Source organism: Propithecus coquereli, unplaced genomic scaffold (assembly GCF_000956105.1).
Source record: "Propithecus coquereli isolate 6110/MARCELLA unplaced genomic scaffold, Pcoq_1.0 Scaffold146, whole genome shotgun sequence".
In the NCBI taxonomy this organism is placed as follows: Eukaryota; Metazoa; Chordata; class Mammalia; order Primates; family Indriidae; genus Propithecus; species Propithecus coquereli.
The window spans coordinates 2,122,264-2,135,772 of record NW_012138969.1 but is presented as its reverse complement, the minus strand read 5'-3'; the positions used below and the strand labels follow the sequence as shown (position 1 = coordinate 2,135,772).

Genomic DNA, 13,509 nt, shown 5'->3' with positions numbered 1-13,509 from the left:
ATCCAAGTAGTGTTAACTGTGTATTTGCTTCAGGCTTGTTTTCAAATTAACTCTATTAAGCTTTGGAATCACTCTTTCGTCAGTATACAGAACTTTTCCATAAATAGTTATGAGAAAAAAACCTGTTCTGAACATCAAATTTTCTTACTGTCGATCAATAGCTATGATCATTACTGATACATCTTTCTTTCGGTGGGATTTTCCCCGTGAGATATAACTGAGTTGAAAACTTGAAACTCTTATTATTAATACATAGGTTATGTTTTTCATATGTAGGCTTCTATCAAATATGAACTTTAAAGAATTTTATTATCTACTTTATTATTTTAGATTCATGTGATGAAACATCTCCACAATATTTTTCCAAAGAACTGAACTATTAAAAATTATACATATTAGGAAACATTGTTCTGTGTTTTCTAAGTTAAGATTTCAAGCTGTAAGCTTGTTAGAAATTAAGTGAGATTATGGTATTCTGGTGAGGCTTTACTATTCATGGCATCTTTACAGTCACGTGTGAATTTTTAAATAGATCTTCGGAACCTTTTGTCGCTGTTATTATTATTAATAGACTGAAAAGCACAATTTGTTGACTTAAAGATGAGTGAACATTTTTTAGGAGTTTATGCATTATCCTATAAAGGAAAGGTCTCAAATGAGGAAAGATGATGGCTTTATTTTAAACATATGTTAAAAGCAGACCAGCAGAGATCCTGAACAAGAAACTTGGTAAGACTTCCTGAGTGTACATTGAGTAATGAGGCAGATAAACTATTTTATTATGTTATGACTGAGAAGATTCATTGGTAGTTCCCTCTACCCGGACCACCGCGTAGGATAAATAAGAGCTCAGAGATGGGAATTTCCATTTCATTTTGACAGTGATTTCACTCAACTCTGAAAACAAAACCCCCTTTACAACTCTGAGTTAATTTTCAAACATTAGGGTTTCCTGCAGGGGTGTTTTGGGTAAGTATGAAAATGTTTTGCTGTTTATAGTAAAGAACTCTGGAAACAGATATCAATGGAGAGTGAAAAAAGAGCAATGAATGAGGTGGAAATTTCTATCCTAAATTTCAGTATAGGGGCTAGAATTCCTATACAGTTTACCTTAGGAAAAAAAACCACACACACAAGTACACATACACATACTAAAACACCTTCTGATTTAAACAGTATATTTAGAGAAACTGAAAATGTATAAATGTTGTCTTAATAAGTTTCCTTCTCATCTGTGTCCCATTCTCATCAGTCTTCCAGTAAAGGATGTTTAGAGAAATTTTTTTTTTTAATTTCCAAGTATTATGGGGGTACAAATGTTTTTGGTTACAAGGATCACTTTTGTAACGCTTGAGTCAAGGTTATAAGTGTGCCCTAACACTGTACCTGTTAGGTAGGTTTTTGTCCATCCCCTCCTCCCCTCTCCCCCTGCTTGATTTCCATTGAGTTTTACTTCCCTCTGTGCACATGTGTGCTCATCGGTTAGTTCAGATTTACTAGTGAGTACACGTGGTGTTTGTTTTTCCATTCTTTAGATACTTCACTTAGGATGGTGGTCTTCAGTTCCAATCCATATTGTTGCAAAAGACATTAAGTCATCCTTCTTCATGGCTCATGTGGAATCAACCCGAATGCCCATCAATTCATGAGTCAATTAACAAAATGCGTATGTTTAGAGAAATTTGTCTCTAGTTTGTGGCAATGCAGTGGCTTTATGAGCATTATATACTGTGTTTTATGTATATATTGCATACTGGGAAATAACTGATCAAACTGACAACAAAAGATAAAGATAAATTAAAATTTTAGTTGATCCCTGATCAGTTTCTTTTTTCCATCTTTGTAGAAAAAGAGTGATTCAAGATGGATAGCCTATAAAAATTGATTTTTTTCTATGCTTGATAGTTTAGATAGTGGTTTGCCACTTTTGAAGAAGGAAAATACTTAGTTACACTAAAAGATTTGCATTGATGAAGTAATTGGAGTTTGCTATCTTTTATCAGGGTGTCACTTCCTGTCAGTGCTGAGTAATGAAGTTTCTGATTAATATCTATGGTTGCTTTATTTGAATATCTCTCTCTAAAGTAAACTGTTCTTATGAATAGGAATCTAGCTAATTGTAATGCAATTTAACATTGGTGGAAATTATTTTTTAAGGACTAAGTTGATTTCTGGGATTCAAGCTATCTATTTCAGAAAATGAACGTTTCCTGTGTTTCCACTAATGGCACAATGTACCTTTGTATGTTTGGGTTAGTATTTGTTTTTAGCAATAATCATGGAGGCAGAGGTGAATACAAACATTTTGTCCCAATTGCAAGATGGTAAAGCTGGAATAAGTACTATGTAATAATACCTGTATTCGGCGACTGCTTGACAGGTTACAAAGCCCTTGCGTATGTGCCACTTTCTTGAGTCTTACAGTGACCCTTTGTGTAGACATAGAGGTATACGGTCTTCATTTTACAGCACCGTTTGTTCAAAAGACTTTCTCTATTGAATTACTTTTGTAACTTTGTCAAAAATCAACTGACCAGGCTTATAGTATATTAAGAAGTAACACATATGACGTTATTAACACAAAGGTTGGGAGAGGGAATGGCACTATATTGGATAAGGAAATGACAATAGAGATTAATGTGAAGAAATGAAGCATACCAGAAATATTAAATATGTTAATATAAAAGACTCTAATATATTTTTCTCCTTTCTCCCCCTTTAAAAAGACATAAAATTGTATACAGCAATAAGTAAAACACTGTATTGTTGGGTTTATAATATATCAACATATGCAACAATAGTAGCACAAAGGAGAAAGGACTAAAGCTATATTGGAGCAGTTTCTATGTTTTGGTAGAATCAGGTTAGTATTAATGTGAGAGAAATTATGATTGGCTGGGTGCGAGGGCTCACGCCTGTAATCCTAACACTCTGGGAGGCCGAGGTGGGAGGATCGCTGCAGGTCAGGAGTTTGAGACCAGCCTGAGCAAGAGTGAGACCCCGTTTCTACTAAAAATAGAAAAAATTAACTGGGCACGGGGCAGGAGGATTACTTTAGCCTAGGAGTTGGAAGTTGCAGAGAGCTATGCTGATGCCACTGCACTGTAGCCCAGGAGACAGAATGAGACTGTCTAAAAAAAAAAAAAATTGTCATAAATTAAGATGAAATAGTAATTTCTAGTGCCATCACTAAGAAACTCAAAAACTATGGTAAAAAAACAAGAAAGAAATTAAAATGGTACACTAGAAAATGTCTATTTATTACCAAAAGAAGGTGGTGAAGGAGGATCAGAGGGAAAAAAAGACATGATATATATCTCCTGCATTGATTTTTGAATCAACAAGTTTGAGAGGAAAAAAAGTACACTGCCCTGATGATCATGTCTTATAATTCTTATTCTTAACCCCTTTTCATGGTATAGAGTAGGAGTCAGCAAACCTTTTCTTAAAGGGCCAAATAGTAAATATTTTAGGCTTTGTGGACCAAGTGGCAAAATTGAGGCTATACGTGGGTACTTCTATGACCATTAAAAATGTGCCATTTAAAGATGTAAAGACCATTCTTGACTCATGGACCATAAAAGAACAGGTGACTGTGGTTTACCTGGTATGAGACAAATGATAAAACAGTTTAATAAAAAGCAGGCAAATAGCAGATACTTTTAAGAAATTAAGTTCCAGGGTCTACTTTAGTCCCAAGTGCCATATAGTCTGCCAATGTATCTACAATAATAAGTACCAAAAATGATGATCTTGAGCTGTCAAGACAAGTTGAACTTTTGCTTAGTACAATAGAGTTGTGTAATAAATTTTAGAAAAATATTTGTCAGAAACATATTTTAGAGTTTATATACCTAAAAGGGTTAGTTGTAGCCATATGGACTCCGTTATTAAGAAAGTCTCATTCATTTTGCCCAAGTACTCTACTATATATTGGGCATTAATAAATTTTTTTTTAAGTTTTCACCCTGAAAATGGTTATAATCCAGTGGAGAAAAGACACTTAGACATGTAAATATAACATAGTGATCCGAGTGTTGTAGGTTTGCACAAGGTACCGTTGTGGGGTAAGATATGTAACTTTGCCTGGAAGTTGGGGAAAGGTGATAAGGAAGACTTAAGAGAGAAAATGATGCTTTGCTGACTCTTGAAAAGGAATTAAGATTTTTCCAGGTAGACATACTTTATTTACCCAGTAAATGTTGCTTGACAGTTATGCTTGAAAACTGAGTATTTACCATATTGTTGACTTAACTCTTTCAAAGTCATTTTAGGATTGGTTTCAATATGAGGAAACAAACATAGAAACTCATTCTCTTTTCAAATCGTTATATTCATGTGGAAACTTAAATGATAGGTAGTAGGGAAGCAGCCTTTTATGACTACTGTTTAAACAAAGCAGTTACCACTCTATAACACATTGTGCAGTGATTCAGTGATATTTTAACAAGGACAATTTAGTTTCAGCTTTTCCAGAAGTTTATTGCTGGTTTAAATCACTCTTAATATCTCCAGTCTCTACTACAGATAAAAAGCATTATAATTATTGTAAGAATATTTCAGAGCAGAGGCTTTTTAGATTCAATAGCTAATAGGATGGGTAAAGCGTGACCATAAGCATTTTCACATTGAGTTGAGAAGTAGAACCTAAGGGAACAGATTACTCTTTTGCTAAGAGAATATAGTGTTATTTATGTGTTCACTGGTAGAATGTTAATATACTAGTAATCTCTTTTCAGTTTCTGGAGAATTGGTTGGCTTAATTAAAAAAACAACTAATCATTTTTTATTTGCTTTTTATAAGAAAGCTCCTCAGGAGGTTACATTTTACTGAGTTATTGAACACATGCTTCATTGAGTAGGTAATAGGATTTTCAGTTATGATAAGCAAAAGCTAATAGTGCTTTGAAGACCTAGATACTAGATTTGGTAGATTATTTTCCACACCAAACAAACCAAAATCCTAACATTACCAGAAATTTTTTTTAAAGAAAGGTTTTGTTTCTCTATATATTTTTCTCTTAGCTTTTATTGTATCAGAATACGTATTGAGAACCATAAAAATATCTCTACTCAGATCTAAGAATTCTCATACTGGAAGAACTTAACAGAAATATTTAAAGTGAAACAGGTACATACAGAAAGATAATCATTGCAACTTATCTTTATTGGCATCACTCTCTCTTGACCGTCCCCCCCAAAAAAAACCTTAAAGAACCTTATGATAATGTGGGAATGATTTGGTAAAGTATGGTCAGTGGAATATTATATAGCCATTTAAAGGTAGCAGTTATTAACCCCATATAAAAACATGGGGAAAATGTTTATGATAGTCTATTTTTTAAAATAACAAACGTGAATACCAAATTGTTCTACTGTAAGATACCATGTTAGAAAATTGGAAAATGAACAAGCGTCCTTAGCCAATTTAGATGCAGCAAGTACTAGTGATATACCATTTTATATGTTCCTAAATACAGCCTGGTTCTCTCAGATATGAGGATCAGGAGAGATGGGTGAATGTTTTTGAGAAAGATTGAAAGTCAATAGATAGCTCTTATTTCCAGGATTTTCTATGTAAGAAGATAGCTTTAAATGTTTATATTTGAACCTTCAGACATTTCCTGAGTCAGCATTATGGATAAATATAATTGCCTGCCTCTTTCTCAAGATTTTACAATATTTGATCTTATCATCGAGTGACTGTGAATCCTAAATGTATTGTGACTTTATTTTCAGGATAAGGGAGATCTTGAAGGCATCGCGAAAATTGCAGGGTGATCCAGATTTGCCAATGTCTTTCACTTTGGCCATAGTGGAGTCTGATTCTACAATAGTCTATTATAAACTTACCGATGGATTTATGCTGCCAGACCCTCAGGTCAGTTTTGAGGTAACTGACAGTAACCAGTGAAAAAAGAGGAAAATTATAATGTGATTTTAAGTGTGAATCAAGCTATTCATAGAACTGCCGCTTCCTTTGCCATAGGACAAGTTCAAGAAAAAAATGGTTTGACTTTTACACCTCAGAAAACTGGCTGTCTTTTTTTCAAAGTAACGTGTTCCTAGTTACTTTTGCAAAAATAATTTGATTTCCTTACTTTATGGACAATTTCATAGTTTCCCAGAGTATTTCATGAAATCATCATGCATTTAATTACTTAGTCAGTAACTGAGGTGGAATGAAAAGGCTAATAATAGTTTTAACTAAAAAAACACTTCTTTAGGAAGTGTTAAATTGGTTGACATTTTGACAGGAACATTTTAATAAAATAAATGTGTTATATTATGATTTCTTTACATACATTGTTGGCATAATTGGGATAATTACATTAAATATCTCTATAATTTTGTTTTTAAATTCCATTTATTGTGGAAAAGGTTCATCCTGATCTTTTCTTTTTTATATATTGCAGAATATTTCCCTAAGAAGATGACATCTGTACTTCACGATACATATTTTATTCATACGAGATTGGATTTGAGACTGATCAGTGTGCTTCATCTTTCACTTCAGATAGTCAGGGTTGACTTAGGTCGACTCGTCAAGATTGACTTTCCACTTCCGTAAGAGTTTCTTTCTGAAGAATAAAACTTCCCCAGATAGAAGAATTTTTTTCCTTAAAAAATAAAGGTAGTTGCTCTTAGAACTTTCTTATCTAGAGACAGTTTAATTACAGTTGTATACAGGTCTATGCCTAGGATGTGTTCAAGGGGGTGGAACCCGTATGCTGCTTCTGTCATCCCACACCCGTAGCTGCCTTTGTTCATTGCTGCCACTGCTAGCTCGTTTTGGAGACCGCCACCTCTTTCTCTTACTCATCTCTCCCAGTGCCTTTTGGCCGCTGCAGCTAGCTTGGAATGGCATTTCATACACACCTTGACACGTGGAGAATTTATCTCCACCTGCTTTTTCATCCCCAATAGAAAGTAAAAGATTTCTTTCATTTGGTCTTCCTGTTGCAATTATTGTTACTTCCCTCTTTGGTTGACTTTAAATCAAAACTAAAAATATGTTCATTCAGAGTGTAAACTTATGTGTCGAGAATAATAGGGACCAGAGAAGTGCTGTCTACACGAGTATTAGGTATTCCTTTCCATTCTTATCATCACCACCTTTATTATAGCTAAATATTACAAGAAAGATAGTGTAGGACACTATCAGCCTTAAAAATGTTTTTATTAATTAGACCCATTTATTCTACTTTTGTTAATATCTTCCAATTAAGTTGTCCAAAGTATAAAAATTTTATGTCTAAAGATGTTTCAAATGGCATTACTTTTAATAGCTCAAATCATAAACCACATAAAAGTTTAGGACAGGGCTCAGCAAACTTTTTCTATAGAGGGCGAGGAAGTAAATACTTTAGGCCTTGCAGGCCTTCCTGTCCCTGTCATAACTTGTCAACACTGCTGGTTGTAGCACAAGAGCAGCCGTAGACACTATATAAACAAATAGCCTTGGCTGTGTTCCAATAAAACTTTATTTACAAATGTGGGACCATAATTTGCCATCCTCTGGTCTAGGAAATACTCAATAAACAGATACATATGAATAGCACAATATATATTCCTGAAAAATTAGTAATGAATAATATTAAATACATGAGAAAATGTTATATTACATAAAAATTGCAAGATACAAAAGTATATGAATGGGTGTAATCATGGCTGCAAATAACACGACATGCATGTAATAAAAAGATGACAAAGTAAATCAAAGTAAACTACTAACTGCGTATAGAGGGATGGCAGGGCAGTAAGCGGATGATTTTGTCTTTCCTCAATATTTCAGTTTTTGTATGACTTTTATAATAAAAACATCTTAAAATGTGTCTTGAAATTTATATTATCTGTCATTGCATAATAATATTACACAAACTTAGCAACTTAAAACAGCACACATTTATTATCTCGTAGTTTTTGTGTGTAAGGAGTCTAAGCACAAATTAGTTGAGTCTTCTGTAAGGCTGCAGTCAAGGTGTTGTCCTGGGCTGCAGTCTCCTCTGAGGCTTGACTGGGGAAGGGTCTGCTTTCTCACCCATGTGGTTATTAGCAGCCTTCAGTTCCTTGAGAGGGCTCAATTCCTAACAGGCTGTTGGTGGGAGGCCACCCTCAGCTCTTTGCCACATGGACCTTCCCAACACAACGGGTTGCTTTCTCCAAGCCAGCAAGGGAGAGAGTAATCTTAAGTAATGTAATCATACACATCTTGTCACCTTTGCCATATTCTATTGGTTAGAAGCAAGTCACAGATCCCACCTATATACTCTGGTTTCATGGCTGATTAGGAAACAGCAGTAACAAGAATGGAAAAATGACAAAAAAAAGTAACATTACAAAGTGGCATGAAGCATTATTCTTGGTCTGTAGTCATTCTTGACTCCTTTGACAGCATTTGAATTTTGCTTTTATTCTTGATGGAAGGTCTCTGCACTTCCTTCAGGCTTCCTCTGTTTCTCCAGAAGACTCGAAGATGCACCTATTCAGAACAATATGGTTTCCGTGACTCTAGTGACCAATTTGCAGATCTAAGAATCCTAAAACAGTTTATGATAAATTCTTAGGGTCTCTTGATGTCTTAAGGTTTTTTGTTGGATTCATCTCGAGGCCTTTCATCACAGTACTAGAAAAAGAGCATTTTCAGAGAGAAACGTAAGGCTTAATGAATGTCAGATTTGTGTGTCAGATCTGGTAACCAGTGTGTCCCTAAATGACTACAAAACCAGGAGTGTGTTTGGGCGTTGACTGTGAAAAGCACTTCCTTAAATCTTTAACACTAGGACTCAATCTCACTGTATGTCCTGGGATGTTTATTTCAGAATGTTCCCTGTGTACTTGACCAAAGGTGTTGTGTCCAAAGCCAGCCAGATACCTGCTAACATGAATCATAGTTGAGAACAGTTTGGAAAGGGAGGCAACCTAGCTGTGTCTGTCTCATTTTAGTAAAAAACTAAGAAAGTGATTTGTTTAAGTAATTTTGTAATTGAGTTTACATCTTCTCCCTTCTTAGACTACTGGCTCCTTAAGAACAAAAATTTGTTCTTAAGAAACAAGATTTTGTTTAATAATCTTTCCATCCTATCACTTTCCACAAGTAACTGGCATATAGTAGTTACTCAATAAATATTTGGCAAATGAACGAATGCTGACTATAGACTTGTCTGATTATAGAGTGGCTTACTTTTTGCCTTGAGGCAAACAAAAATAATCCATTTCGACACCAGAGGGCACTGCTAGATAACCACAACATTTTTAGAAACTAGGAGTTGATTAGCTCGAGAAATGGTACTCTTGAAAATTTATTTTCAATCCGTGGAAAATAGCATAAATAAAAATATAAATAAGTTTTATTTGTGCACACCCCCTTTTTCTTTCTGGCATGCGTCTGAAATTACACTCTGCTGACATTAAATATGTGACTTGATTCATGCGTTGCTCAAAGTGTAGATCTATATTTAAAAGCTTGTTTGGGGCAGGGGTGGGTGGGGTGGCGTATTTTTTAATAGACTATGGTTTTGTTCTTATCTATCTGAAATTATGCTATTTCATTTTTTTCCTTGTGAAAGCCTAATTTATTAAATAAATTTCGAAATCCAATCACATAGAAAGAGACCCCAGCTCTGAAAGTCTCACTGTACTGGCTACATATTAGTAGTGAAAGCCATAAATTGCTGCTGTAGTACATACAGGTTTGCCTCATTTCCTTGCACTTTGTTGTGCTTTGCAGATATTGTGGTTTTCACAAATTGAAGATTTGTTGCAACCCTGTATCTAGCAAGTCTATGGATGCCATTTTTTCCAACAGCATGCGCTCACTTCATGTCTCTCTGTCACAGTTTGGTAATTCTTGCAATATTGCAGACTTTTTCATGATGACTGTATCTGCTATAGTGATGTGTGATTATTGATATTTGATGTTACTATTATAATTGTGTTGAGATGCCAGGGAGCCGTGCCTGTATAAGACAGCAAACTTAATTGACATGTGTGTTCTGACTGCTCCAACTATCCTTTGCCCTGTCTCTCTCCTTCTCCTTGAACCTTCCTGTTCTTTGAGACACAACAATGTTGAAATTAGGCCAATTAATAACCCTATGGTGGCCATTAAGCCTTCAAGCAAAAGGAAGAGTCACAGGTCTTTCACTTTAAATGAAAAGCTGGAGATGTTCATGCTTAGTGAGGAAGGCATGCCAAAAGCTGAGACAGGCCAAAAGCTAGGCTTCTTGCACCAAACAGCCAAATTGTGACTGCAAAAGAAAAGTTATTGAAGGAAATTAAAATTGCTACTCCAGTAAACACAAGAATGATAAGAAAGGGAAACAGCCATATTGCTGATATGGAGAAAGTTTTAGTGACCTGGATAGAAGATCAAACCGGCCACAACATGCCCTTAAGGCAAAGCCAAATCCAGAGCAAGGCCCGAACTCTCTTTAATTCTGTGAAGGCTGAGGGAGGAGAGGAAGCTGCAGAAGAAAACTTTGAAGGTAGCAGAGGTTGGTTCATGGGGTTTAAGGAAAGAAGCCGTTTCTATAACATTAAAGTACAAGGTGAAGAGGTGCTTTAGGTGGAAGCCGCAGCAAATTTGCTAGAAGATCTGGCTAAGATAATTGATAGAGGTGGCTACACTGTTAAACAACAGATTTTCAATGTAGACAAAACAGCCTTATATTAAAAGAAGATGTTATCTAGGACTTTTGCAGCTAGAGAGTAGAAGTCAATGCCTACCTTTAAAGCTTCAGAGGACAGACTGACTCTTGTTATGGGCTAAGGCAGCTGGTGACTTTATGTTGAAGCCAATGCTCATTTACCATTCCCCAAATCCTAGGGTCCTTAAAAATTCTGCTAAATCTCCGCCTATGCTCTATAAATGGAACAATAAAGCTGGATGACAGCATGTCTGGTTTACTGAATATTTTAAGCCCACTGTTAAGACCAACTGTTTGGGAAAAAGGTTCTTTTCAAAATATTACTGCTCACTGACAATGCACCTGGTCACACGAGAGTTCTGATGGAGATGTACAAGGAGATACATGTTTTCATGCCTGCTAACACAACATCCATTCTTTAGCACATAGATTAAGGAGTAATTTTTCTTTCCAGTCTTATTATTTCAGAAATACATTTTGTAAGGCTTTAGCTGCCGTAGATATTGATTCCTCTGATGGATCTGGACAAAGTAGATTGGAAACCTGGAAAGAATTCACTATTCTAGATGCCATTAAGAACAGTCATGATTCATGGGAAGAGGTCAAAATATCAACATTAACAGGAGTTTGGAAGAGGTTGATTCCAACCCTCATGGATGACAGTGAGGATTAAAGACTTCGCTGGAGGAACTAACCGCAGATGTGGTGGAAATAGCAAGAGGACTGTTAATAGAATTGGAAGTAAAGCCCGAAGATGTGAGTGAATTGCCACAATCTCATGATAAAACTTGGATGGCTAAGGAGTTGTTTTTTATGGATGAGCAAAGAGTGGTTACATGAGTCCTGGTGAAGATGCCGTGAACATTGTGGAAATGACAACAAAGGGTTTAGAATATGACATAAACCTAGTTGATAAAGCAGCAGCAGGATTTGAGAAGATTGACTCCAATTTAGAAAGAATTTTACTGTGGGTAAAATGTTACCAAACAGCATCACGGGCTGCAGAGGACTCTTTCATGAAAGCGAGAGTCAATGGATATAGCAAACTTCATTGTTGTCTTATTTTAAGGAATGACCATATCCACCCCAACCTTCACCAACCTCCACCCTGATCCATCAGCAGCCATCAGCCATCAAAGCAAGACTCTCCACCAGCAAAAAGATTCCAACTTGCTGAAGGCTAATGAACATTAGCATTTTTTTTAGCAATAAAGCATTTTTAAATTAAGGTATGTACAAAGATATATTGCAACTAAATAGACTACAGTCTAGTGTAAGTATAACTTTTATATGTACTGGGAAACAAATTTAAGTGACTTGCTTTATTACAGTGGTCCGGAACTGAGCCCACACTATCTCCAAGGTATGCCTGTACAAACATTTCTGTAAACGGGGTACCGTCTCTAGCTGGGGCACTAAAGAAGGAAAGGGCATGCAAAGATTTCTCTCTGGTGCTTTCTTTTCTGGAGTCCCTAATTAGCGTGCCCTCTATGCTGGGGTGGCTCAGTGGAACATTCAGTAATCTAAGCCCGGTGGCTCTAGATTAGGTATTTTGCTTCTCCTGCCTGGGCCTCCTTAGAAGAATGTGTTTCTAAACACGATAGATCTCTTGTAAAGAATCTGAACACAGAGGCACTTTGGAATTCAAAGTTAGAATAGAAGAGTAATCTACAAAGTTCATATAATTTGCGTTTTTTTTTTTTTTTGGCTGAAACAGCTTTATATTTTTATAAGCCTGGAACCAAATGACTTAACCAAAACTTCGTGGTGTTTCATCTCTTTCTGAGCATTTCTGTTCTGAATTCCTCTCTGAGGTCACTTTTTCCATTGCAGCCCCCAGCGGGAGGCCTCTTCACTCCCGTAGCACAGTGGTTCCTGCCAAGGTTCATAGTTCCATACAGAAGCTCTTTATTCATCTGCTGGATTTCACCTGGACTATTTACACGGGCAGAATAATGTGCTGTCCTCTGAACAATTCACAGTGCAATTTTCCTTCTTGCTGGCCAATAACCGTTCTGTTCCTTTCTCTCATTCCCACAGCCTAATCCCCTTAATGATCCTTGAATAAGTACTGCTTGTGCTCACAAGGAAAGAGAATGGAAAAATCACATGTCTGTTGGGTAGGTGTGCTATTATGATGTTTAGCTGATTCTGGAAAATGTCCTCCAAAACCAGTTTAAGCAAAGTCAAAGATTGGCTTCAGGATACTGAGTGGAGGTAATATTAAAACTATTTTATGAAAGTGCATTCATTTATTAATTCATCTTCCAACATTAACTGGTATCTTGGTTAACTCAGGCAGCTATAACAAAATACCATATGCTAGGTGGCTTAAAAATGTATTTTCTCACAGTTCTGGAGGTCAGAAGTTCCAGATTAAGGGGCTCATGGGCTCTTGAGGGCTCTTTTCTTGGCTTGCAGATGGCAGCCCTCTGGCTGTGTCCTCACCTGAGCTTTCCTCTGTGGTACATGGAGAGGTGGGAGGGAGAGAAGAGAGAGAGGGGGCAAGTGAATGCATGCTCTCTGGGGCTCTTTGTCTTCTTAGGAGGACACCAGTCCTATCAGATTACAGCCACGTCCCTATGACATCATTTACACTTAATTATCTCCCTAAAGCCCCTATCTCCAAATCCAGTCACATTGTGGGTTAGGGCTGAATTTGGGGGGATACATCATGTAGTCCCTAACAACTGGGCTGCTTCTATGTCCTTTAAGTGCTGGGGACACAAAGATTAATGAGACATGACCCTAAGGGAACTCACATAGCTAAAGACAATTCTCCTTAGCCAAAACTCTGAAAGCATATTGTCAGCGTGAATTGAGGCATGCTTGTCATGTGATGCATGAAGTGTATGTGGTT

At 36.4% G+C, this 13,509-nt stretch overlaps 1 protein-coding gene across 2 annotated transcripts in view; it reads left to right on the top strand.

The window, feature by feature from the left end:
- TSEN15 (TSEN15 tRNA splicing endonuclease subunit) overlaps positions 1 to 7,563 on the top strand; it is a 34,424-nt gene extending 26,861 nt beyond the window's left edge. The window contains exons 4-5 of one of the 2 annotated variants that reach the window (XM_012639979.1): positions 5,740 to 5,881; positions 6,417 to 7,563. In XM_012639979.1, the coding sequence (XP_012495433.1) occupies positions 5,740 to 5,881; positions 6,417 to 6,437 (163 nt within the window). In that variant the 3' untranslated portion in view covers positions 6,438 to 7,563. Of the gene's footprint in view, positions 1 to 5,739; positions 5,894 to 6,416 lie in introns of both variants that reach the window. The other variant, XM_012639978.1, reaches the window with a different exon arrangement.
- Positions 7,564 to 13,509: the final 5,946 nt, after the last annotated feature.